Raw genomic sequence first — 25,753 nt, 5'->3', positions numbered from 1 at the left:
GAGGCCCCAGGTCTGCATGGCATGGGTCAGGCCCCGGGGCCCCAGGCCTGGCCTGGCACATCCCTCCCCCACCCCGCCCCCTGCCCCAGTATGTACAGTAGGAAGAGCTATGTTGCGGGGGCAGAGGCCAGGCCAAGGCTGGCAGAGGAGGGAAGGAGGCAGGGAGGGAGCAGACTGAAGAGAAGGAAGCAGGAGGGGTGGGGGGGCAGGCCAGGACCGAGGCAGGGCTCTGCATGTGGCCAGGGTGGGGGCCCAGACTCAGGTTGGGTGGTGCCCAGAGGACCTCAGGGCAGGAGTGCGGTCACTCTGGGGACTGGCGGGACAGCTGCTTCTCGTAGAGGCTCATGACATGGTGCACAAACTGGTATTGCTCGCATGTCTGGATCATGCCGCCCCTGGGGGCAGAGACACACGGTGGACATGGGGCTGTGGACGGATGGGCTGGGGGGGGCGCCCCCAAACCCATGACTACCAGTCATTCGCGAGGGGCCTGTCTTGCCCTCCCTGCCAGCCACGCCCCTCTGCTCCTTCCTGCCCCTCCCAGCTCTGCCGGGATAGGAGAGCAGGGCCAGGGATGACAGGCCCCTCCACCCCTAGCCGCCCCCCTCCCCTCTGCTCACCAGCAGTGCTGCTTCTCCCTCCCCGTCAGGCCCCCAGCTGTCCGGATCCAGCTCTCCCCATCCGTCCCCTCCACGCCCTATCTGCCAGGCTGTGTGCCCGGCCCGTCAGCCCTGCCGCCCCGGACTCCGGCGCCCTGTGCGCCCCGTGCGCCCGGGCTGACCTGTCCTGACGGAGCTGGCACGTGGTCTTAAGGATGTCCACCACGCCCTCCTGGCGCAGCTGCTGGCAGCAGATGCTGGTGGCGATGAAGCAGCCCGTCCTGCCGATCCCCGCACTGAGAGCAGAAGGGACGCCGGGGTAAGGAACGGGGCGGCTTCGGGAGTAGGGAGGCCGCCCTGCCCAGGGGGCCGGCTGCGAGGACCCACCTGCAGTGGACGATGATGGGGGCACAGCGGGGCCCCTCCTGCTGGGCTGCCTCCTCCACCTCCTGCACCAGGTGCAGGAGTGGGGGCGCCCGGTCGGGGGTCTTCTGGTCAGGCCAGGATGTGAACCAGTAATGCTTCAGGCCTCGCTCTTCGGTCCCGCTCTGTCCAGGAGACAGAGACCCACCCCAGGTACATGTGAACGCTTAGAACCCACAAACCAGCCCAGAGATGGGATGGGAGCGGCAAGAACACAGCGAGGAGGACCCAGGGAGTGGGACCGATGGCCTCTGCCGTCTACAGCGTATATGGCTCAGTGGCATCAGAGACCCAAATCCAGCTTGGTGGTGGAAGCTGGTCAGTAACACAGGCAATGGTCTTCACTGGTCAGTTCTGCCCCAACAACTCCAGGATCAGCCAAGAGAGGCAGAGAGTCCCTCTCCAATCCACTCCTGTCCTCTGGTTCTTTATCTTAACAAACTGCCCAGTCACCTGTTAGTCCCATGACACGGAGCACCAGGACTCTCCCTCTCCCATGACCGCCCTGCTCCGCCTGCCCACTCCCAGCAAGTCTTGTCAGTTTTCTCTCCTCTCCTCCAGTACCACCTCCACTTTGGCCTTTACCATCTCCGCCATCTCTCACTCCTCCCTGACTGCTCCCTCCCCACCGAGGTCAAGCGGGCTTTGTCTGCAGCACCAGTCTGGACATGCCACTCTCCTGCTCAGAACCCTCTCAGGGCTCCTGCTTCTTTCCAAATAAAACCCATCCTTCTCAGTCTTCAGTCTGGCAAATAAGACCCATTGTCCAGAGTCTAGCCCTCCAGGCCCTTCTCCTACCCCTGTATACTCGTATTCAATGCTCCTGCATTCCAAATGGTCTGTAGATAAAACCTCTGCCCTCCTCCCCCACACTCTCATGGCTATTCTATCTTCCATGCCTTTCTTTCTTTTTTTCCTCTGCCTGGAATGTTCTTCCCACTTGTTTGCCCCCCAGTCAACTCTTACTCATCCCGCAAAACCCCAGTCAGCACCACCACTTCCAGGAAGCCCTCCTTGAGCACCCTAACAGAGTGTCCGTCTTCTGTCTTCTTGCCTATCTCTAGCTTGGTACTTACCATCTATGGGTGCTCCTTTAGGAGAGAGTCCAGGCTTTGGACAGCTCTGTGTTCCCAGTACCCAACCCAGAATGAGGCTTAGGGCAGGCGCTTGTAAAGACTCAGGGACAAGTTGTCCCATGGCACTGAGACAATGAGGCAGCCCTCACCTCACTTCAGCCTCCTTCCAGGGAAGCAGGAAGCTGGTTCCTTGAGCACCTAGGTTATCTGGCTGTGACGGCTACCAGAGCCTCTGCCCCCACCCCCTGGCCCTCTCATGCCCCCAGCAAGGCCTAGATCTCAGAGCTGCTCATGTGGCCACTGCCCTTCTGGGGCTGAGTGCTTTGACACCCCACCTTCTACCTTCTCCAGTGGGAGAGGGCAGCTCAGAGGGGACAAGTTTCAGGCCTTGAGTTTGACCCTGAAGCTGCCAGTGTCAGTAGACTTCTGACTGTTTCTGGATAGAGCACAGCTTCCTGGTGCCTGGCTCACCTCTTCCAACCTGTGGGGTTATTACACTGGGCTCTACCTTCCCGTAACATGGGTCTTATTTCTCAAAAACAGAACCCATTAATCCTCCTGACTCCAAAGGAACAATCTCCTCTATTATGCTGAGCCTGGAAGAAGCACAACTTCAGGGTGGGAGGGTACCTTCCCCCCTTCTTCTGGGATGTTTTGTTAAGCATCACTTCCCTGTGAAACCCAAATGCAGCAAGGAGTGCCTGCCCTCTGGTGGACGGATTGCATACTACAGGACCTCAACGTTACCAAGGGACCTTCCGTTTTAAGGACAGTGCTGGAGGCTGTTGGAGATCCCTTATCCAGGCAGTCCTGGACTTGAGTGTATCTTAAGCAGAGTTGGAAGGCATTCAGAATGACAGTGTAGACAGAGAATCTAAGAGCATTAAATGCAACTGAGGTTTCATCCTGCCTCTGGCCCTCAAGTCTTTTCACCCCTCCCTCATCCCTGCTTATCGGTACATCCTGAGAAGGCACGGGCCTGGATTTCAGCTACAGTGAACTCTTGGACCCTGTGATCTGTGGCGTCCCCAGTCATGACCCTGTCCCTCATCCTCCCAGCCCAGCCCAGCCCCTGGCCTCACCCTGAGGGAGATGAGTCGCAGCCGGTAATCCTCAGTATGAATGACTTTCTGCACGATGATCTCCACACCGTCGTACATCACCTGCTTCTCCGGCCAGTACTCAGTGCATTTCTGCAGGGGCCCAGAGCAGGCTGCATACACTCCCAGTGCCCCCCCCACACCCTGTCTCCCTAGTGCCCTACCAGGGCCAGCGGGGCAAGATACAAAAGGGCAACAGGTTTGCAGTCAGAGAGCACTGGGTTCAAATGCCCCTTTTGAGCCTCAGGTCCCTCATCTGGAAAATGGAAGTAATACCTACTTCGAAGGACTCTTCTGGGGATTCGATTAACTGGGCTGGCCTGGCATGAGCACAAGAGCCACCAGAGCTAGCCCTGGCTGGGGGTGGGGGCAGAGCAGCGTGTTTCCGGAGGTCGACCCATCTCTGTGGCCCTGAGCAGATGACCTAACCCTGCTTAGCCTCCCATTTCCCCTCCTTGGCCGCAGGCTCCTAACCTCCCAAGACTGTTGTCAGGACTAATATGGAAACAGATGCTCAGCAAAGGGCACAAAGCGGCAGACACCTGGGAACAGCACAGGGGTGCCTACCTCGTTCATCTCCTCGATGTTGGTGATCATGACGATGATGGGCGTGTGCTCTTGCCACACCATGCGCCAGAAGTCACCGACTGTGCTGACGATGGGTCCCTGAGTGGCGATGTACACCTTCTCCTCCCCACCATAGCCCTGCGGCCAGCCAAGCCCAGGCTGTCAGGGTCGGACACCGTGTTCCCTGGGCCCAGTCCCCACACTCAGGCCCTTCCCGGGGGTGCTGGCGGGAGCCACGCTGGCTTAGGGACAAGCGGGAGGACGGATCCTGTGGGCTCGGGCCTCCCTCTCAGGGAGAGGTCACTTGGATGGGGCTACGTACCCGGATGTAGTTGGCATTGATGTAGGAACTCAGAGGGTCGTCAGGGTCTGGTGAGGTCAGACACACTCTGCTGTGGGGGTCTGGGGTGGGGGGAGACAGGTGAGGCTGGTATTTTGACAGGTGCGACAACCCCTCTAGGGCAGGGCCCATCTTCTCTGGCCCACTGCAGGCCACCCGCATTTCTTCTGGGATTCTTGAAGTTCCTCCTTCCCCTGCCCACTAGCAAAACACTGGCCCATCTCCGTGGCCCTGGCTCTCCACCTCCGTAGCATCAGTGTCTGCCCCCTGCCTGCGTCCCGTAGGCTTCCCTGGGCTCCCCGTGCCTCATGTTCTGGAGAGGACAGAGCTAAGTCAAGAAAAGAACGACGTAGGGCACGCATCCCGGGCAGCAGGGGCAGCAAGCGTTTGGACGCACACGGTCACTGACGTGCTGGGTCCGCTTGAAAAGCACACGGCCCTCCTAAGCCTCAATTTTCCTATCTGTAACCCGGGGCTAAAGCTGCCTACTTCCTAGGTTGTTGGGAAGATAAATAAAAAAACAGCTGGGAAGGTGTGATGTAAACCGTAAAGTATAAATACAAAGGGCTGTTGGGATTTGGGGGTAGAAAGCTGAGGGAGAGCACAGGGATGGGGGGCGTGGAGCCTTCCACGCCTGTGATCCAGCAGCAGAGGGAGTGGGCACGCCGGCTTTTTATCTTTTTTTCCAATCTATTCACATGTCCAGTCCCGCAGTTAGAGTCTCAACAGCCTCCTGCTCCTCTCCCTGGAGTAGAATCTGTTTCGTTCCAGCTAGAGCCTCCCTGAATGGACTCTTGTGTCAGGGCAGAGGCTGGGACGGAGACGGCGAGGCTGCGCGCGGTGGGCAGGGAGGTGGCTGGGGGCCCGGGCCCTGGCTCCTGCTCTGGCTCTGTCACCAGCTCCCTGTCCTATCCCTTTCTCTCCCGAATAGGGAGGGCCGAACGGAAGACGCTTCCAGCACCCAGGCTGGGGCTCTCCAAGGCAGGACAGGGGAGCCGAGAGCTGGGTTCGAGTCCTGACGCTGTGACTTGCTGTGACTTGCTGGCAGTGTCAGCTTAGTTTCCCCGTGCCGCGTCTACGACCTGGGGACATCCCTTCCATCCTAGCCCTGCTCGTCTTGTAAAGGTGAAAGGAGCGAATGGTAACTCGAGATCGGTAACTGAGCCCAGCACACACCATGTAGCACAGAGCTGTTACGACTGCCATTATTACCAGCTTCCCTAGAAAGTCCCCAGGTAGAGAGGATCCCAAACCGGGGAGGAAAAGCAGGTGACACTCACAAGCCTCTGCTCTCCAGCCCTTTCATGCCCAGCCCCAAGGCCTGAGGTCCTGGCGGCTGATCTGGGGGCCAGGCAGCAGAGAAGGGAGGGGAAGGGCAGGGGACACTGGGTGGCCGGCAGAAGAAAGGAGCAGGGAGTGCTGAGGGGCCGGCTCGCTTCTTGCCGGTGCCTGCCCAGATTAGGGGCCAGAAGTGGGCACAGCACCCTCGGGCCAGACACCAGGGCCTTTGGTATTAAAGAACCACTGTGGGCACGGTGACCCCCCTGAGTACTGCCTCTGTGCCTGGTGCTGTGCTTGAGCGTAGGGACTCCCCAACAAATAAGATGGGTCCCTGCCCCCAAGTACTGCAGGCAGGCAAGCAGTGGGTGGTCTGACAGCAACCGGGCTGGGTGTGAAGGCCCAGTAGGAACAGGAGTAGGGAACACCATTCTGTCCGATTCCAGGGCACAGGGCAGGGTGGGGGATGGAGCCATGAGCTGCAGAGGAACCAACTGTCAGAGGGTCTTATAAACCATGCTTATCGAAACCCGAGGATTAAAGGGTGACAATGACAGTGTTTAAGGAGGAGAAGGACACAAATGGATTTCTGTTTTGCACCATTTCTGTGATAATGGTAGATGAAGGATAGGAGGGGAGAGTACAGGACTCAGGAGACCCGTCAGGAGATTACTGCCTGGCACAACTCCAGGGGCCTTATGTCAATGCAGTCTATGCCACTGTGCTCCTGGAACTGGGCAATATAGATGCCCTGACCCCCCAAAAGTCATATGGCAGTGAGGATGGAGAGGGAGAGCTGATCTGAGAGACATTCCTTCCTTCCTTCCTTCCTTCATTCCCTCCCTCCCTCCCTCATTCAAATAGGAGCAGAATGTCTACTATGTGCCAGGCCCTATTTTGGTACTTGGGGCACAGTGGCAAATGGGACAGAAATTGCTCCCCCATATCTTGTCTTCAGTGCTGCCAGCTGGGTTACTGGTCATTCTGTCCTGTAACTGCCCACGGGTCTGATTCTTCCATTAGACTGTGAACTCCCTGTCTCTCATTCATGCCTCAATCCCCAGTCCCTGGGGCGGAGGTTCAGCCGATGTGCGCCAAATGAATGAGAGAACAAGCTTCAGGGTGTCCTGGATCTGGCAGGCCTCTGTCACATCTGACACGCCCTCTGTCCCACACACCCCCGTGCTGGTCCCAGTCTCTGAGGCACAGGGTCAATTCTTGGGGCCACGGAGGATGCTCTGTGGGGCTCCAGGGCCTGGAGGCTCAGAGCATGGTTGAAGTGGCTCAAGACCTCTCAGCAATCCAGTGGGGACCAGGAGGAGTGGTGGCCTGGCTCCCACCCTCCCCCAGGGACCATTCTGAGCAAGCAGCAAAGCCCTAGGTTCTGGGGGACCTGAGCCCCTCCCGCTACAGGGGGCTGGTTGGTTGGAGGGTGACAAGATGAGGAAAGAGGTGAGCAGCCCTGAATAATGCATCCTGGCCTTAAATGGTGCTTTGTTTAACCGGAACTACCTAGAGATGGTGTAACCATAGCAACCACAAGTCGATATTTTAAAAGTTAAAAATAAGTCCTGACATCTTACATGTTGTTGGAGATGCTGAGGGCACAACTGCTTTTTCAAAGCCTCGTTACTCCACAAACTGAGTGGAGTAGGTTGGTGGGGATTCACTTTCAACAAGTCACCCCCTAAGCCAGCCTGGGGCCAGAACTTGGCAGGGGTGATAGGCAGACAGGGGCTTGATGAAAGCTATCTGAAAATGACACCCCAGGACTGAAAGAGGAACATTAGGGCACCTGGTCTAACTGCCCTCGAAGGAGGAAAATCCCTCTCAGATCTGCCAGGGGATTGATCGTGCAGCTTCACTTGAACACCCCGAGTGACGGGGAGCTCACCATCTGACGGGGAGCTCATTTCCTTGTGCGGGTGGTTCTTCCTGTTAAGAGGACTCAGTCTGACCAAACTCGACTCAAGGTAGACAAAACAGCCCGATTCCGGGGTCAAAGAGGCCCAGACTGAAACTCAGTTCTGCGCTTCCTAGCTGTGTGATTGTGGATGAGCCACTTAACCTCTCTGAGCCTTATTTCCCCCCTCTTTAAAATCTCCCCCTCTTATCTCTATCTCCGAAGAGATAAAGAGGCCTTTAAACTCCTGTCTAGCAGCTGCTATTACCCTCATTCTTTCTCTTGGAGTTTCCAGAGCCAAGCATAGCCAGGGCAAGGGTGAAGGAATGAACTCACCCCTGCCCTCACAAGGCGGGGGGGGGGGGGGTCCTTTCCCTTCACCGGGTACCCACAGCCCTCTTTCTCTTCTCCTCATGACCCTGGAGGCCTAGCTCTGGGGTTGAGGTCTTCCTCAGGGCAAGGAGCACCGAGGCGAGGGTGAGCGTGTCCCCACCCCCTGGGGCAGTGAGTACTCACTGGGAAGGATGGTTTTGTACCGGTTCTTCCGCACCAGCCCAGGGATGTCATACTCCTTCGGATCCACAAAGTTCATGGGGATTTCCTGCAAGAGGAGGACATGGGGGTGTTAGCAGATGTGGGCTGCCTCTCACAGACGTTTGACTCTGGCACTGGTGGGCCCCGAACTTCTAGTCCCGTCCATGTTTGCTGGGGTGCATACATTCCTTCAGTGAACGTTTACTAGTAAACGAGTCAGTGCACACAAAAAACACTTAGGACAGTGCCTGGCACATAGTGAGTGTATAATAACTGTTATTATTACTATTGTTGATCCGGGGCCAGCCTGGCACATAGCAGATGCTCAGTAAATGGTTGGTGAACGAGGAACAAGAGAAAAAGTGACCCGGCCCATCACTGCCTTCTATCACACTCCGGGTGCCGCGGCCAACCTGAGTGGCTTTGCTGATCCGAGTTCCTGCCCTGGGCATTCCCACCTCCAGGAGCTCGGCTTGTGCTGCTCACTTTGTGGGAACATCCACCCCGTTCCTCTGCCCTCCACCTTAAATGCCACCTCCTCCAAGAAGCCTTCCCCAATGCTCCAGCAGGAAAGAAGCCTCCTTCTGAGTCCCCAGGGATGTGTTTGTGCCTCCCAGTCAAGCTCTGTGTCAAAAGCCCCAGGTCCAAAGTCCTCTGCCTGGCATGCGAGGTGGCCTGGGATCTGGTCTTTGTTTTCCCCAGGGCTGTTCTCGGGGACCCGCTCTCCAATTACAGGCCAGTCTCTTCCCTGCTGTGAATGTGCCCCTCGCCCTCCTGCCTCCAAGTCTGAGCTCCCAGCATTCCTTCTGACCTTCTGTGGGTCGGGAGCACTGGTCCCACCCTTCTCCATCTGTCCAAACAGTTCCCGGCCTTTAAGATTCCCCCTTACCCCCTCCCCACTGTTCTTGGGGTGACTCCCCAGTGCCTCTGGCTTCTTCGCTCCCCCCTCCACCTGTCCACACTGCTCAGTGCCTGACTACAGACAGGTTCATGGTGTCCACGGTTTCAGGACATAGTAAGTATGGGCTTCAAGAATCACTACACTCAATTTCTAGGGTTATTATGAGAATCCAAAACCTCCCCCCCGCAAAACCGAGATGTACAAAAGTGCCCATGGAGTGAGGGTAAAGGCTGTGTTCCTCTGTCTCTGGGCAAAATCAACAATGATCTACTGAACAGGAAACACCAAATAGGATGCAAGCCCTTTCTTCAAGGGGAGGTGAGGGTGATGGGAGCACACAGCAAAGCTGAGGCTGGGGTGGTAGAGGAAGGCTTTCTGAAAGCATCCAGTGGGGGGATGATGTGAGTGGAGGAACGGGAAGAGGAAGGCCTGGGGTGGTGGTCCAGTTTGAAGTGGACAGTTCCTGTAGGGGTGGGAGGCTGGCCCAACTCGGGTTAGGACAGGCCATGCCCAGCCCTGGAGAATGTGGAGCAGTGGGTCGGAGGGTGGCAGAGGTTTTCTTAGAAGAAATAGCCATCAGGTCCAGGTAGGAGGCAAGGTGGCCTGGGCAAGGGAAGTTGAGGGAAGCACATGGCTGCCCCATCCCCCTGGCTTCTCCCAGGAGAGACTCTCCCCAAATACTCATGGCCTCTTGCCCATTCCTGCCCACACTGGTGGGCGAGTTACCAGATGGGTGAGTTCGAGTGAGGAACACACTTTTGGGCCCAAGCCCCTTCCTTCCTCCTCTTTTGGGGACCCTCCTGCAGAGAAAGAAATATAGGGGTGCACCTCCTGGGGTGGGTAGAAAACTTAATTCCTGGTTATCAGGAAGCTCGCTATTGCTACACACCTAAGCCTCATTTCAAGCTTAGCTTTCATCATCAAAAATAAAGGTGATATTGTCACCTCCTACATCTTAGCTAACGACTGGCTGAGTGCTCAGGCAGGCAAAGCAGAGAGGTCACTTATTGGGTTCCTCACAGTCCAACAGGAGGCAGCTGGAGGCTCTTGCAGGGGTCTGGGGTGGGGAAGTGACTGGAGAATTGTCAGAGGATGAATAATGCTCAGAGATGTGGGGCAGGAGGAGGGGAGGAAGGCAGGAGAGTCAGAAGGAAGGCTTTCCATCACTTTCAAAGCACAGTACTGGGCAGTAAGGACTTGGGGATGCCACTGGACACCAGTCACTGCGCTGAGTGCTCTGCACACGTCAGCCATCTCCTTAGTCCTTGCAACACCCCAATGATTTTTATCCCCACCTTCCAGATGAGGAAACTGAGGCTCAGAGGGGAAGCAGCTTGCCCAAGACGGCAGGAGAGCGGATAAGGAAATGACATCAGTCTATGAGGTGCCGGGTTCTGGACACCCCGCACCACTGCCTGGCTGGGTGCGTGACTGATGTGAGCCGAAAGGTCTGCCCGCTGTGGACGGCTGACTCAGGGGGACTCACAAAGAATTCTGCCTGCAGCAGGAAGGGGTCCAGGGCCTTCTCGTGAAGCTCCTCGGCCTGCAGGACCTGGGAGGCGCTGAGCAGGTACTCACGGGCTGACTCCTCACGTGGGGACATGAGATAGCCAAAGCCCTCCTCACTGCAGCCTGGCGTGCACATGTCCAGGGTCAGGGAGACGTTGGAGCCCCTCCTGGAAGGACCGGGAAAGGGAACGCGTCTCAGAGGTGGGAAGATGAGGCAGGAGAGATCCAGGGTGGGAGCAGGGTGGCACCCAGGAGAGGAGTGGGAGGGGGGACAGCACCCCTGCATGAGGAGCACGAGGCTCAGCCCCAAGGCTGAGGCCTGACTCCCTGTCTCCTGCCGCGGAGTCGCTAACTGCGGGAGGCTTGGGGCTCCAGTTCCAGAGGTTCCATCCAAGGCAATCTCAACACAGCCCTCCCTGGACTCTCCTCTGCCACTGCTGGAGGCAGTTCCCAGCCCTGTGGCCCCAGGAAGTCATGAGACAGGGCACCTGCCTACAGCAGAGAAGCAGGGCTCTACCCTGTGCATCATGGCCTTGGCCCCACGAGTCCTGGGTGAGGCTGCCAAGGAGTCACGGACATCTCACCCAGGAGAGGCCAGGTCCCTCGGCTATCAGGGGAAGAGGGAGTCCCGGGCAGCACAGCAACTGCAAAGATGTCTGCACTAGACAAGCTCCACCATATTCAGTGTCTAAGGCACAGGACAGTTGAAAAGCCCTCATTATATAGGAAGGGAAACTGAGTCCCAGAGAGAGGACAAGAATTGCCCAAGCTCACACAGTAAGGCGATGGCAGAGCTGGGACGAAAAGCTAGGTTTTCTGACTCCTCATTTAGTGCTTCTTCCACAACATCGTGTAGATAACGCAAACCTGGTGTGATCTGGCTTACCCAACGGGGCTCTGAAAAGAAGGTGCTGACACCTCCCAAAGTATGCTCTCGGGAACCCTATGGGACACTCTATAAAAGCAGGGTTCTGGGGTCAACAGACTTTGAGGAATGCCACATGCTACCCCCTTGTTGATTTACAATGAACACAAGCATGTTGAAGGCCCTGACAAGTCCTGTAATAAAGGAACCTACCCAAACTTACTTGAGTACAGGAGTTTTTGTGTGAGTGTGCACACAGGTATGCCGTGTGCTCGTGTGCAGCAACAGTATTTACCTTGGGGCGTTCTGATCTATGTGAATCAGACTTGGGGAGCATGTGTCTACACTGGCTAAACCACGAGGCTGGCTCTGTCCTGGCCACTGGAGTCAGAGTCAGGCACCTGCCCTTCTGGCGGGGAGCTGAGAGCTCAAGAGCCCACGCAGCCCACCCCTCCTCCCCCCTTCCCACCTTTCCTGTAGACCCATGGACTTGACAGTCAGTGAGGCAGGGTCAGCCTCAGGCTTGATGTCCATCATGCAGTCAAACACAGGAGTCTCAGGGACGGGGTCTAGGTCCAGGAAGTCATCCTCGACCTTCTCTTCCATCCACTCTGAGTAGGTGAAGGAGGGCTGGCGGCTCACTGACTGGCGCCTATCCTCAGGGGGCACTGCAGTGTGTGGCTCTGGAGGAGTCCTCAGGAGGTGCCACGCCTAGTTGGGAAGATACAGTATCATGGACCTGGGACCATGTTGGCTAGCCCCTGAGTAATGGGGTATCCATGAGATTGAGCCCCCTGCCCTCAGTGAGTCTAAAACAGCCCTGCCCTCCTGGGAGCGGTCTGCATGGCACTATCCTTCACCTAGATGGGAGGTTCCAGCCCCCACCTTACCCCCTGCCCCCTCCCCTGGCAACCCTCAGTTTCTTGTGGACTGAGGTCTTCTTGGTGGGGTGTGGGGCTCCTACCCTAGTCTTCTCGGGCCTTAGTCCTTCCCTCAGCCTAGAACACTGCAAACCCATTTTCAAGAAGAAGGTGCCCCTCATCCCAGGCTGGGCACACTGGTGGAAGGAGATAGACACCCTGTCCTTGCCCCTACCTGAAACATCTAGCTTGGAGAGCAAATGGGAGCTGGTGGGGACTGGGCCTCAGGGTCAGAGGAAGGGAGCACTGAGGTCAGGTCAGGAGGCACCTTACCACGGTGGTAATGAGGATCACAGACAGAGTGACCAGCAGCAGACTGGGGATTTCCCAGGTCCCAACACCCAGCCAGGCCTGGGGAACATGAGACAAACAAGTCAGGGGGGTGCTGGGGACGCAGTTCTCATCTATTCCTACGGTGACAAAACCGAGGCTCTGAAAGCCGCCGAGCAGGAGTGGGTGGGGAGCAGGGAGAAGGGTTTCAAGGGTGTGGAAGTATCTTCTGAACTCAGAGAAGCCCCATCCAGGGGTTGGTGACATTGGAGGCCCCCAATAGCTCTGTCCTACCTGGGAGCTCCCTGGAGTTTACTCACCATGGGTCCCGGCTGTTCCAGGAGTGTGAGCAAGGAGGAGATGAGGTCTGTGGCATTCTGTGACCAGACGGGCCCATAACCGCTGAGCCAGAGCACCCCGCAGGCAAGCTGGGGCAGCCAGGGGGGAGCGGACTGAGATTGGAGCCTGGGCTCCTTGCCCCCGTTCCCCCTGCAGAGCTCACCTGCAGCCTCAGCCTAGCCCCCCAGACTGCACAGCTGAGGGAAGAGCCCAGGTACTGTGTGCATGAAGGCCTCAGGACTGTCCCTGCAGAAAAGCTGACTGGAGGGAGCCAAGATGAAGCCCTTCCCAGGGGGGACCTCCCCTCCCCCACCAGGCACATACATAAAAGGAAAAGTTTCCCCCGAGATATCTCCATAGACGGGAAGTCCTCAGAGAGGCCCCCCGCAGGCCTGGCTGCTGGGGAGGCCTAAGTTCCTGCTCCTCGCGTTAGGGAAGGCCAGGCTGTGAGGGTCTTAGCTCTGTAGCTGAGAACTCCAGCCTCCTCCGCACACCGGCCCGAGAGCTTCGAGGCACCGAGGGGCACCGGGAAGGCCCCTCATCCCCCACGATCCCCGGGTGGCCATCTTGGCGGGGGCGTGGCGGGCCGTCCCTCCACCTGCCCTCTCTGCAGACCCTGGTCAGGCCTGAGATCACCTTACCAGGAACTGGGAGGCAGCCAACAGGCACAGGCTGTTCCTGACAGTGAGGGAGTGGCTCCCGGCGCCGCGAGGTGGCGGCTTCTGAGCAGGCTCTGAGGGCGGCGGAGGCGGTGGGGGCGGTGGCATCTCTCTCGGCGCGTCCACGAGCCCTTCGGCCTGGTCCAGCGCCTCCATCACTACCGGCTGGGGGACACCTGTGGAGGGCGGACACGCGCTGGTGACCCGGGCCCGGCAGCCGCGGCGGGCCGCTCCTTCTGGGGTAGCTGTGGCTTCTTCTCAGGCTGGGATCAGTCAGTGCGGCTCCACTTCCAGCCGTCACCCTCGATTAGCAAAGCAATATTCACCTACCTTCGTCAGAAAGAGCTAAGTGTGGGTGGACAAATTATTTCTCTTTTATTTCTCCAGTAACAGAGTTAAAATGGCAGGAGGTTTTTCAGGGAGTTAACATCGCTGTGTTTACGCAGTTTCATTCTTTTCCATTTCTTAAGGAAACAAAAAACCACCACCTCAAACTCAATTAAGAGAGGGGGGGGGGAAAGACATGGCATAACCAGGCCGTGACCCCGAACAGCCTTCCCACGCCTGCCTTCCAGATTTTTGTCTCTTGCGGTCTGTGCCTTGACTGGGGCCAGAGGCTGGACCCTGGACAAGATCCCAGCCGTGTGCCCCTTCCCTGCCTCAAGGCGCCACACTGTGGGGGCGGCTAGGGTGGTGTGGAGGGAAATCTTGGTGTAGTAGAATTGGTATCAAGTGTCTCGATCTAGTTCTGGGTCTGTCCCTAGTTGTGTGACCGTGGGAGAGTCACCCCCTCTCTGGGCTTCAGTTTCCACACCTGGGAAACAGAAGTTCAGCTCGACTCTTGGTTCCCATACTGCTTCCCGGAGCCCTGGTGCTTTCTCAGGCGCACTGGGTGTTACCAAGAGCTCTGAGTCCTAGGTGTGAAACTGCTTGTCCCCGTTCCATACCCTGAGTTCCTTCTCAGATTATGTCAACACAGGGTTCCACGAGTAAAAATGTGTGAACACCACTGGCTTAGATCTAAGGCCCTGGCCGTAGGGATTCTATCGGCATCCACTTTGGTGAGTCCCCGGTGTTGGATGTCCCCCATCAGAACCCGTATGGTTGACCCTACTGCCAAGAAGAGGGGGGGTAGCAAAATGGACGTGTAACAGCTTGACAGCGGGATGGGGCTGTCCCCACAGCACTGCGTAAATGGGACAATGGACTCCTTTCCTAGTTGGGTGACAACAGAACACCCATAGCCAAGGCCACGTGAGGCCAACAGGTTTTTGTCCACGTGCTTGCTTGCCCACTGGACAAACGTTTACTGAGCATCTCCCACGGCCTGGATCACCAGTGCGGTGCAATGGGCCCAGGTCCTGGTGACAGCTCTATGTGTATCCCAGGTTCTTCCTCCTAGATGCTGACCTGGTGTGGCTCCCCACGTAATGTGATCCAGCCACACTCCTCGCAGTTCCTCAGGTGAGCTCACCTACTTGCTCTGCACGCCGCCCCCCATGCTTTGTACCTGCTATTCCCTCTGCCTGGAACCCTCCAACCTCCTGCTCCCCTGCCCCCGCCCCCCACTCTGCCAAGTTAACTCCTCTTCACCTTATAGAACTCACATCAGATGTCACCTGAAGTCGGTCCTCCCGTCACATTCGCCTAGCACCACCTGCCTCTCCACACCACCAGCAGCAACCATACATCTGGAATGTGGGAGGCCCCGCTCTGAGTGCTTTATACATGTGAATGTCTTCCCTCTGCACAGTACTCCTATGAAGTCAGTACGACAATTATCGTCATTTTATAGAAGAGGAAGATGAGGTACAGGGAGGGCACAAGACTCTCCCCTGGTCAGTTAGCTAAGAAGTCATCAAGGCGGGTTCAAACCGAGGCAGACAGATGGGCTCTGGCTGTGGTTTGTAAAATTATTTCTTGAATATCACCTCTCCCACTTGTCTGTAATTTCCATGAGGGCAGGAGTGGAGTCCGTTTTGTTCATCATGACTGTCCACAGCATCTAGCAAAGTCCTGACATGTACGTCTGCGATAAATATTTACACCAAATGAGTGCATGATGGTAGGCCAGTGTTAACCAGTCACTCAGTTTTCTTACCAGATAACTGGGGATGATCATACGTTCCTTGAAAAGCCGTGACAAAGACTGTAAATACTATAAATGAAACACTCAACATGGCACCTGGCATCTAGTAGGTGCTCAATAAATGTCAATAATGTTAGCACATAATTCCTGCCTCCAGAAGGCTCCCAGCCTCATAGGAAAGACAGACCAGTGGATACATGCCCATAATCCACTGCGTTCAGTGGAAAATCCAAGTGCTGGGGGAGTCACTTTTTAAGGTTATCCACTTTTGCCTATGTAGGGCCCCGTTACCTATATGAGCACACAGCTCAGATCCTGGCCAGCAAGGTGAAAAAGAAAAAGCTGCTGCTAAGGATGGATCCTGCAGGAAGCCAGAAGTTTCCACGATGGAGACACAGAGGCTTGATTGCTCAAGTGGCAAGGTCTCCACCCACGCCCTCAGAAAAAGCAGTCAAAGGGTGATGCCAAATTTGGAAGGGTGGGAGGGGTCCGGGGCCCAGAGGTCACCTGGCTTGGCTCTGCAATGCACACACTGTGGACCTTGGGCAATCCCTCCTTCTCCCTGGGTCTCAGTTTCCTTCTCTGTAAAAAGAGGGGCTTGAACTAGAACTTGGTGCCTCTCAGATGTTTCTGCCATCCTCACAGAAGAGAGGACGTGGGTCTTTAGAAGAATAACAGCAAGCTCACATGATTTTGGACCTTGCTTTTTTTTTTTAAATTCATGGGTGCTCTGGGTTCTATGCTGTGGTGTATCTGTACTTGTTTTGATATTAAAATAATGGGCTTTTTCCCCTGCCAAAGCTTCAAGTCAAATTTCTCGTTCAGGAAAATGCGCTACAATTTATCCTGTGGCTTTGCCCTCAGGGGTACACGCACCCCAGTCTGAGGAGCGTGGGACCTGCCTGCAATAAAACATCATGCTGCTATTATAAAGGACTCTGTAAATGAATATTTAATATCATGGAGGAAAATTTCGATGGTATAGAGAAAGGCAAGGTGACAAAAGAGTATAATCTCCTTGGCCTTAAAAATTAGGAGAGTATAAACGTGCGTATAAAAAGGTGGTAAATGCCCATCGTAAGATGAGAAGTTAATGTGAGATACTGCTTGCGAAGTGTGCGGCATGGCCAACTCCTGGCATACAGTAAGTGCTCAATAAATGTTGGACATGGTAAATGGGAAGAACAGAAGCCAGATGTTAACAGTTCTTTGGAGGAGGGGGAAACGAGAGGTGGTTTTTTTTTCATTGTTCACTGTTGTGTTCCCACAGCCTGGCCCAGGGCTCGGCAAAGTATACAGTCGGTGCTCAATCAGTGTGTGTTGGACTTGTGCCTGAATGAACAGAGACGAAAAGAGAGACGGTTCCCAAGCCTGGTCTCCAGCTCCCCTACTTCCACTGCTTTCTATCACACACCTCTGCTCCCCACCCCCGAGATCACAGGTGCTTAGCTTGACGTCTGTGGATCCCCTCCAACATGACATGCAGAATATACTGTGTTTTTGAAAACATATCTTCCTGAATTAAATGTCTGCGTTCTGCTCAGAACAATTGCTCAGTAAACCCTGCTCTGAAAGGTAAGCATCTCCCAGGTGCTCAGTGAATACCCATCAGTTGGATTCATCTGGCTCTCAGGACTGCCAGGTGCCCTGTGGTCTCTCTTTTCCTCTCTGTTCATTCAGGCACGAGTCCAACACACACTGATTGAGCACCAACCATACACTTTGCCGAGCCCTGGGCCAGGCTCTGGGGACACAACAGTGAACGAAACAGTCTCCACCTGCAGGCACCACCGCGATCATGGCCCCATTTGTCCTTTTGGCTTCTGGTCTGGCTCCTTGAGATTATGTCAGCTCCCATCCTTGCCCTGCCCACGCTGCCACGGGCTATCTTGTTGTGGGAGTGGTCCTGCCACCTCCCCGGGCAGGGTCTGCGCACTTCCCAAAGTGCTTCTGCTCACGCACTTGCGTTTGTTTCCCTCGGCAGCCCTGTGAGGTAGACATTAGCATCATCAGCCCCGTTTTGTCGTTTTGTCGGTGAGAGGCGGCTGCTTGTGTCAAAGGCTGACTTTTCAATAGTTCACAGCGAGGAAGCTGCTTTGCCACGCATGAAACCCTGACTCAGAGGCAGCTTGCTGACAACCATGTAACGCAGGGCTCCTCCTGGGCTTGCCTCTTGCGCAGGGTGAAGGGGATTTTCCAGGCGTGCAAATGGAGGCTGAGAGGTCGAATGGCTTGCCCAAGTAAGCGAAGACCTGGGATTCCAACCCAAGGCTTCCGGACACAGAGTGATCTTTCCATTTTGCCATATTGCTTATCAGGAGGGCTCACTGCAGCAAAGGAGGGAGGTGGTGAGAGCCTGGGAGGGAGGGAGGGAGGAAGTCTCTGGGTCTGGGGGAATCCTGAACACTACCCAGCTGCAGGGGGTGGGGGTGGGGGTGGGGGTGGTGCATTTGTGCCTGACTCCCCCCCCCGATCCCCAGGGTTAATGGCTCCTCAAAGGCTACACAGCGTGGCGGGAAGAAGCCCTGGAAGGCAGGCGCTCGGTATCCTGGGCCAAAGCTCTAGGGACCCTGGGTAAGGCCTGCAAGCAAACAGCCTTCAGATTTCACCTGGGGCATGTGGAAGCACTGTGATCCCTCTCCTGTCACCTAGCGCCTGAATCCCACCATTAAACTCTGCAGCTACTGTGTGCCCTGGGGTTGGCGCCACCCGAGCTCTGGAACCGTGGCGGCTCCTGTCAGTGACTCATCCTCGGAGCGCGCGGGCTGCCAGCCCACCGGAACTGGAGCAGAAGGCTGGCTCAGCCTGTTCCTGTTTACATGATGAAGGAGCTTCTGTCCCATTCAGCTTTTTCTCCTTTCCCAGACATGGCCAGGAGTGACCTCCCAGCCATGCCCGCATCCTCACAGGGGCCCTAACCCACGGATCATCACACCCAGTCCCGACCAGACCCTTAGAACCAGTGACGGTCAGAGCCTGACAGGCCCCAAGGGGCATCTGGTCTGGTCTGCTAATTTGAGAGGGGGAAACTCAGGCCCAGAGAGGGGAAAGTGGCTTCCTCAGGGTCACAGAGCCAGGAAGCAGCAGAACTAGGATTTGGTCCCAGGTCTGTGGGCCTCCACTGTCCATGATCTTTCTGCTATTCCACAGCAAGTTCTGGAAACCCACCAGGGGACAAGGCAGGGCAGGCCAATCAAGCCTATTCTGAAATTTTGCTTGGATAAGCCCTGAATGTAGAACCAAGGGAAGTAGGTGCCCCCAGGGAATGGAGAAGGGGTGGAAGAGTCTAGAAGGAAGAGGCCTAATCAGCCATTTCTGCCGCCACAATTATCACACTCCTCAGCCATGCCCGGGGAAAGAGACAGCCTGGCCTCGATGGGCCAGGACTCTGGCCTCCCCGGGAGAGGCTAGAGCGCTGGCCTCCATTTTCTGCTACCTTTTGGGAGGCGTGTAGCAGGCAAACTAGGAGTCAGAGGGGATGCGTTGGGAGGTGAGAAGAGTCACCAAAATAATGTTTTCATTTGACAAACATTCATCAAGCACCTGTTCTATGCTCTGGGGATGTTTTGTGTCTTGATCCTAATGCTGACCGGCAGGACTCCTTGGCGTGAGAACAGCCCTGGCGTGCACGCACGTGCGTGCACACACACACACATCTAGCTCTGCTGGGCAAAGGCAAACTGATGGTGGGTGTGGGGTTCTAGAAGTTGGCACTGGCTCCCTACCAGCCCCCCACCTCATCAGTCCTGCTGATCAGCGAGCAAGAAGGCCGGCACACCCACAGAATGAGGCAGTGCGATGGCAAGAACGAGGCTGGCCGTGAGCCCGCACTCTCGGATGGTAAACTGGCTGAGGGTAAGGCCCCAGTCCTGCTCACTGCTGCACTCCCCAGGCAGGATGGCTTGGGAACAGGAAACCGACTTTGGCAAAAGAAGATTCTGGACTAGGACATGGGTGCTCACAATTTATCAGCTACATGACTTAAGTGGGCTGCTTAACCTCTGTATAACTAGATTCCTATAGCGGTTTTCAAATGCATCTGTGAATTCCTCCACATTCCTCCCGTCGCTGGGTCGAAGAACAAATGTCCCGCTCCCCTCCCACCTCCCCAGCTGGATGATTGCCTTAAAGATGGGAATGTGGCAGAAGATGATGTCTGACCCTTGAGACTAGGTTAGAAAAGTCCATGTAGCTTCTGCTGCTTCTCTTTGGATGTGTGCTCTGGAAACCTTCAGGAGTCGTGTAAAAACATCTAGCTGCCCTGAGGCTGCCTTGTGGAGAGAGCAAGAGAGAAGAGAGTGGAGAGAGCGCAAGACTGAGAGAGAATGAATGCATCAGACATAGTAGGTGCTCAGGAAAATTTGAATACTGAAAAGAAGCCCTTAACCCTGACATTCAGCACACAGGCCAATGCAGCAGGAGGGAACCTGCACCGTAGACCCCGTGGGATAAATGATCTATGATGTTCTGGGAGCTCACCTCAAGCAAGGTGAGCAATCCGTACCACAAAAGAGGTGGGGGGCAGCTCTACTATGCTCCCTTCTGGCTGATGCAGAATTTTCCAGAACTTTCCTCAGTGACTTGCTTCAAGCTAGGGACCCTGGTTCTCAGACTGACGCAGAGTGCAAGCCTGTGGGTGTGAGGCTGGGGCTCTGCAAGCTCGGCTTCCTCCAAGCCAATTCTCTTAACCAGCCTACAAGGCACAGGGCCACGCATCCCCGTGACGGCTTTACCAATACCCACGCGTTCAGGTCTTACAACCACCACAGGAGGTAGGTAAAGGGACTGTCCTCTTTCACCGACAGGAAAACAGGAGTTCAGGAGGTTCAGTGACTTGCTCAAGGCCATCACGGCTCGTGGAAGGCAGAGCCAGGCCTCAGACCCGGGCAGCTGGGCTCCAGCATCTGTCTTCCTAACCAGACCCTGTGCTGCCCACCCCTGGCTGGGTCTCCATTGCTTCTTCCTCCTGCCTATCAGGGGGAGTCAGCTTGGGAAAGAGCTTCAGTCCATTCTAGAACAGAGGGGACAGGGGCGACCCCGAATGGAGGGGACAGTGCTCCCACAGCACTATCACACCCCAGCATGGGGGCAGGGTGGGGGTGGGGAGGCTCTGCTAAGGGCAGGGTGGGCAGAGAAAAGCAGGCTCGGGATGAAGATGAGAAGTCTGGGAACTCAGGGGTCCGATGCTCAGTCTGGAGAGGGCGAGGTGGGGGTGGGGTGGGCCGGGGGTGCTGGAGGCTGTCTGCAGACAGCTGAGAAGCTGTGCTAGGGAAGGGGGCATGGCAGGGGGCGAGAATGGGACCCACGAGGGAACGCTCTCAGTAGGCCGACTGAAGTAACAGGAAATATCTCCAGGACCTGTCTCTTGTGTGCTGTAACAGCAGTTCTTCCTATTCCCCAAAGTGGCTCTGTTTCCAGGGACGTAGCTTTTTGTAGAGGCTTTGTGGCAAAAGTTTAAGAGTCACACAAACTTCGGTTTGAGGCCTGACTTCCGTGACCTTGGGTAAGTGACTTACTCTCTCCTCTGGACCACAGATACGGTAAGACTTGTCTGCTGGATTTTGAGGATACCATAAGGTAAGACATGCAAGTCGCTTAGTCTGGTGCCCGACACATGGTGAACGCTCAATAAATAGTAGCACAATTCAGAGAGGAGGAGGAGGGGGGGAGGGGAGAGGAGAGTGAGGGAGAGGCAGCAGTAAGGACTTCCCTTTCATCTGCCAGGTGAGCCCCCCAGGAGGACAATGGGTGCCCTGACCCCACGTGGGCAGAGGCTGTGAGGCTGTAGGCTGGCAACCGGGGTCGGTGGATGGAGTGGGCATGGGCTGAGGGTGGTGGGAGGAGAGGGAGCAGCGTTGTCTCTGCCAGTTAATTAAATCCAGAATGCTAACAAGCGTTCAAAACAAAACACAACTCAAGTAATCTTTGGATGGGATATAATAAAATGGTTCTATCTGAAATTGCGAACAGCTTTGTTGCTGCAAACAATGGCTTAGTTCTTCGTGCCTCTCCGGAGCGGAGGCCCAGAAGTACAAGGGTGCAAAGGGTCAATGAAACTCTGAGGGTGCGCCCCCCCCCCCCCCGCCGCCAGCTGCCCACGCTGAGAACTAAAACAACAGACAGAGAGGCCCTGGGGCAACGGGGTATGAGAGGTCCTAAGTGCCTGAGACTTTGACCAACGCAAATGCATGGGGAGGAAAGGACAGACTTGAGAGGCATTTGGTTCACCCGCCCATTTCACAGATGAGGAAACTGAGGTTCAAAGGGTGAGAGGCAGAACCAGGACTGACATATGTGTCTTTAACGCCTCCACTCAGTTCTCGCTCATTACGCCAGCATGGCAAGTTTCACAGGGGCTGCCAGCGGGCATCTGAAGGGCTGAGGCCAAAGGCCCCAGGGCAGCAGAAGCCTGGGTCCTGGCTTAGGGTTTTTTGGTGGGCCCTGGTCAGTGCCCTCAGAAGTATAGGCAAGTCCAGTGGTAGGAAGGGAGCAGGAGCGACCCGAGACTCCCCAGGACAGCAGCGCCCACAGATCCCACGCCTTCAGAGGCCGCCATCCTCGGTCGGCCCTCTGCAACCAGGGAGGCTCAAGATGTTGGTAAAGTATCAAGAGACTGGAATGGCAGTCCTAGTTCTGCCTCTCCCAGGCGATGGGGCCCTGGGCCTCTCACTGCCCTGTGGGCCTCTGAGGCCTTCTGTAAATTCAGAGCGTGACCAGGGGTCTCTAAGGGCCCTGCCGGTGCTAAAGATGCTAAAGATAGGTATCTTTAAAAAACAAACCTGAGCCCCCGCTTTAATTAAATTCAATGGTCTCACCTTGTTCTTAGGATAAAGACCAAGCTCCTTGTCACGGTCAATAATAAAGGCCCAGCATGTGTTGGCCCCTGCTTATCGCCGCAGCCTCCACGCACACCACCTTACTCCTAGTTCTCTCTGTTCCTGCTTCTCCCAGATCCTCTGCTGGAACTGGCCTGGGAAGCAGAAGTCTGGAAACCAGTGGTTCTGCTCCAAGGAATTCTCACACAGTCCCTAAGGGGACATGGAAGCCTATGCTCTCTGTGGCGGCGGTGGGAGAAGTGGGGGTGATTAAAAGTACAAGCACACAAAATCTCACCACCCCTTCTGCAAGAGCACACAGAGACAAACAAAACACACACACTAAATACCTTAGAACACATTAACTATGGGGAGGAGCGATAGGGCTGTGGGAGAGAAAAGAGAATGAATAAGTGAACAGAACCAGAGAGGGACCTCTTGTAGACCACTGAGGATAATGGGGCCATGCAAGCAAATACCTACAATGGTCATTACCCTGCCTCCCCCAAGGAAACAGGAAACAAAACCACCAAGTTGTAAGCTGGGTCAACTCCAGATGGCGAAAGAACAACAGCCAAGGGAAGGCCTGTTATTTTGTCTGGGTCCCACACCTGAGAGAGCTGGAGAGAGGGACATCGCTCTCTCCAGGGCAGGCTCTGGCTGCTTGGGAATTGGCGCCCCCTGTAGGGGGAAACGCTCATGGACTTGGCTGAAGCAGAGCCAACTGCCAACGAGACCCCCGAGTCTCCTCTTTTCTGAGCAACTTCACCAACATGACATTTGAGTCATTGTGCTGGCTTTCTCCAGGGAGAGGGAGGTGGATTCCAGGGCTTGGTGACTGTCTCCACAGATGCCCCCACAGGGTTAACTAACCCCCATTAAGATCCCGGGGGTTGGGTCAGCCTGAGATTCTGGGCCTGCCAGGCTGAGCCACCCAACCTGGAGGAACGTGACTCACCCCACAAGGCCCCTACTACCCCCAACTACTACTCTTGCCTGGCAAGGATTGATGAATATTTGGGGGTGGCTAATCATTTTTTAAATGATTTTGGAAAATACGAGGGGAAAAAACCCTCATAAAAGCATAAAGGAAACTCAAGTCATCCATAATCCTACCACGCTGAGAAAGACACTGGTTTCCTTTTGACATATTTTCTGGTATTTTTTCTTTCTTTGTGGGTGGATTTTTTTCCCCTCATAAATCATTCTGTATATAGACGTATCCTTAGAATATGTCTCTTTGGATTTCAAGGGTTCAACTTTTCAGCAGCATGGCAGACAGCCTCCAAGGTGCCCTAATGATGCCCCCCACCAACTGCTGATATTCACACTGACGGGTCACCCATGTAAGAAAAGCTTTCTTGGGCCCTCTATCCCAGCCCAGCACCAGGTGAATACAGCTAAGTGAGTGACCTCAGTTGAAGCCACATGAACAGAAGAATCACCCAGCTGAGACCTGCAGGACCCTCTGAATCATGAGCAAATCAAAGGTTGTTGTTTTAACTCACTAAGTTTTAAGACCGTTTGTTAGGTAGCAAATAGATTAACCAAGAGAAGTGGTTGGGACTTGAAAGGAAAAAATGAGCTCAAATGGAAAGATGAGATTTTTTTTTTAATGGCTGAAATATTCTTTTTTAAAAATCTATTCATTTATTTATTTTGAGAGAGAGAGGGAAGTGAGAGCAGGGATGCAGAGGGACAGAGGCAGAGGAGAGAGAAGATCAAGCAGACACCATGCTGAGCGGGGAGCTCAATGTGGGGCTCGATCCCATGATCCTGAAATCATGACCTGAGCCGAAATCAAGAGTCGGATGCCTAACCGACTGAGCCACCCTGGCGCCCCAAGATGAGATTTTTTTTGGAGGGTCCCTGGGCCAGGCAAGGTGAAAGGGGACAGCATCTGTCATTGCATATCTTAGGGATACCACAGATGTCCATTTGTCTGAAAGACCTTTAGCATCAACCTGTGTGGAGGCAGATGGCCTTTCTTCCCATCGTGAAGACTCTCTGGTCATATCACACCTCCAGGTAACTCCCTGGAATATCAGAACCATTTCTACAATGGTGAAGGAAAATGGGTGACTGTCTTCCCCTGCAACCCTGGCCCCCTTCCCCGCCTGACTCAGCACGTAGACAACACTCTTGCCTGTGTCTGTGCTGGTTCTGTGAGGTGCCAGGCCTGTGGTGGGCAGTCAATTGGGAATATTTGAAGGATTTTCTATTCACAGTCCACATCCTGGAACAATCCTCACCCTCATTACTAGCTAGCACTTACAGAGCATTGTAGAAGAAGCACTGAGCATGCATCAACTCATTTAATCCTCACAAAATCTCTGTAAAGATCTTATCATGGTACCACCTCATTTTAGAGTGAAGAATGTGGAACTCAAAGCAGTCAGATAAGTTACCTGAGGTCATGCTGCTGATCAGTGGCAGAGGGGGGATTTGAACCCATATCTGTCTGCCTCCTCACAGCATCCCAAGACTCAGCTAGATGGGTTCATCCCTCCATATCTGCCCTAGTATCTGAGAAGAGTTAACCTCTACCATCACTGATCAGTGGATACCTGGGTGGGTACTTCTCAATACAATGGTATCATTACAGAATGCTCTCCAATTAGGGTTCTTAACACAACCAAATGGTGTTTTGTTTTTCTTTATTTCTACTCTGAAGACTCAAGACAAAGACAATTGACTGTACTGCTAGCCACAATAAACCTTCCTAAATGCATTAAAAGTTTTGAATGAAAACAGAACTCCAATGATACAAAGAAAGAAAAGTCAACAGAACTTAAGCTGCTGAGTGTCGACAGGGACAAGTGACCCCTCAGCAACACAACTATAGGCCTGTCTTCTCTGTTTGTCTCTCTGGGCTCCTGCACTTGCTCCCTGACAAGTCTAGGTGCCAGACCCTGACCAGAGTCTTTGTGAGAACGAGGGTTAGTAGACGGGGGACAAAGCCCATTAGGATGTTAACCTATTCGTTAAAATGCTTTGATAGCTGGTTCCTAAAGACATGAGCCAGAGCCCTATTCATCCTTCAGGTCACAGTTGAAAGGCCATTTCTTCCAGGAAGCCTTCCCTGACCCCCCCCAAGATAAGGCTGCATTAGGGGTACACCCTTCCATGGTGTTCTGGCCTCCCTGAGAGCAAGAACCAGGGTCTGCTCTTCACTGTGTCACCACAGCCTGGCCCAGGCGTGGGCACAGAGTGGATGTTCAATAAAAGTTTGTCAAATTGATAAAAGGGCTTTGCAATTGGTCCTTGCTGGCTTCTGGCCCAAGATCTTGTCTGTGTCAAGAAGGGACAGCCCGGAAAGCTGAGATGTGACCCTCTGTCATGGCCAGGGTTAGTTGCCGCGGGATTAGGATTTCCTCAGTAATGCATCCCCTTGGGATGCCTGGGTGGCTCAGTCGGTTAAGCATCTGCTTTTGGCTCAGGTCATGATCCCAGGGTCCTGGGATCGAGCCCCGCATCGGGCTCCCTGCTCCATGGAGAGCCTGCTTCTCTCTCTGCCTGCCACTCCTGCTTGTGTGTGCATGCTCTCTCTCTGACAAATAAATAAA

General features: G+C 54.9%; 1 protein-coding gene across 2 annotated transcripts in view; it reads right to left on the bottom strand.

Moving 5' to 3' along the window:
- Positions 1-301: 301 nt before the first annotated feature.
- PTPN5 (protein tyrosine phosphatase non-receptor type 5) overlaps positions 302-25,753 on the bottom strand; it is a 36,473-nt gene continuing 11,021 nt past the window's right edge. Inside the window, exons 3-14 of one of the 2 annotated variants that reach the window (XM_021685842.2) lie at positions 13,266-13,459; positions 12,606-12,713; positions 12,289-12,366; positions 11,565-11,806; positions 10,208-10,397; positions 7,803-7,887; positions 4,088-4,167; positions 3,766-3,903; positions 3,181-3,291; positions 987-1,147; positions 782-895; positions 302-395 (exon numbers count right to left, since the gene is read on the bottom strand). In XM_021685842.2, coding sequence (XP_021541517.1) covers positions 302-395; positions 782-895; positions 987-1,147; positions 3,181-3,291; positions 3,766-3,903; positions 4,088-4,167; positions 7,803-7,887; positions 10,208-10,397; positions 11,565-11,806; positions 12,289-12,366; positions 12,606-12,713; positions 13,266-13,459 — 1,595 coding nt within the window. Of the gene's footprint in view, positions 396-781; positions 896-986; positions 1,148-3,180; positions 3,292-3,765; positions 3,904-4,087; positions 4,168-7,802; positions 7,888-10,207; positions 10,398-11,564; positions 11,807-12,288; positions 12,401-12,605; positions 12,714-13,260; positions 13,460-25,753 lie in introns of both variants that reach the window. The other variant, XM_021685843.2, reaches the window with a different exon arrangement.

Source organism: Neomonachus schauinslandi, chromosome 11 (assembly GCF_002201575.2).
Source record: "Neomonachus schauinslandi chromosome 11, ASM220157v2, whole genome shotgun sequence".
NCBI classification, from domain to species: Eukaryota; Metazoa; Chordata; class Mammalia; order Carnivora; family Phocidae; genus Neomonachus; species Neomonachus schauinslandi.
This window is presented reverse-complemented; position numbering and strand designations above follow the sequence as displayed.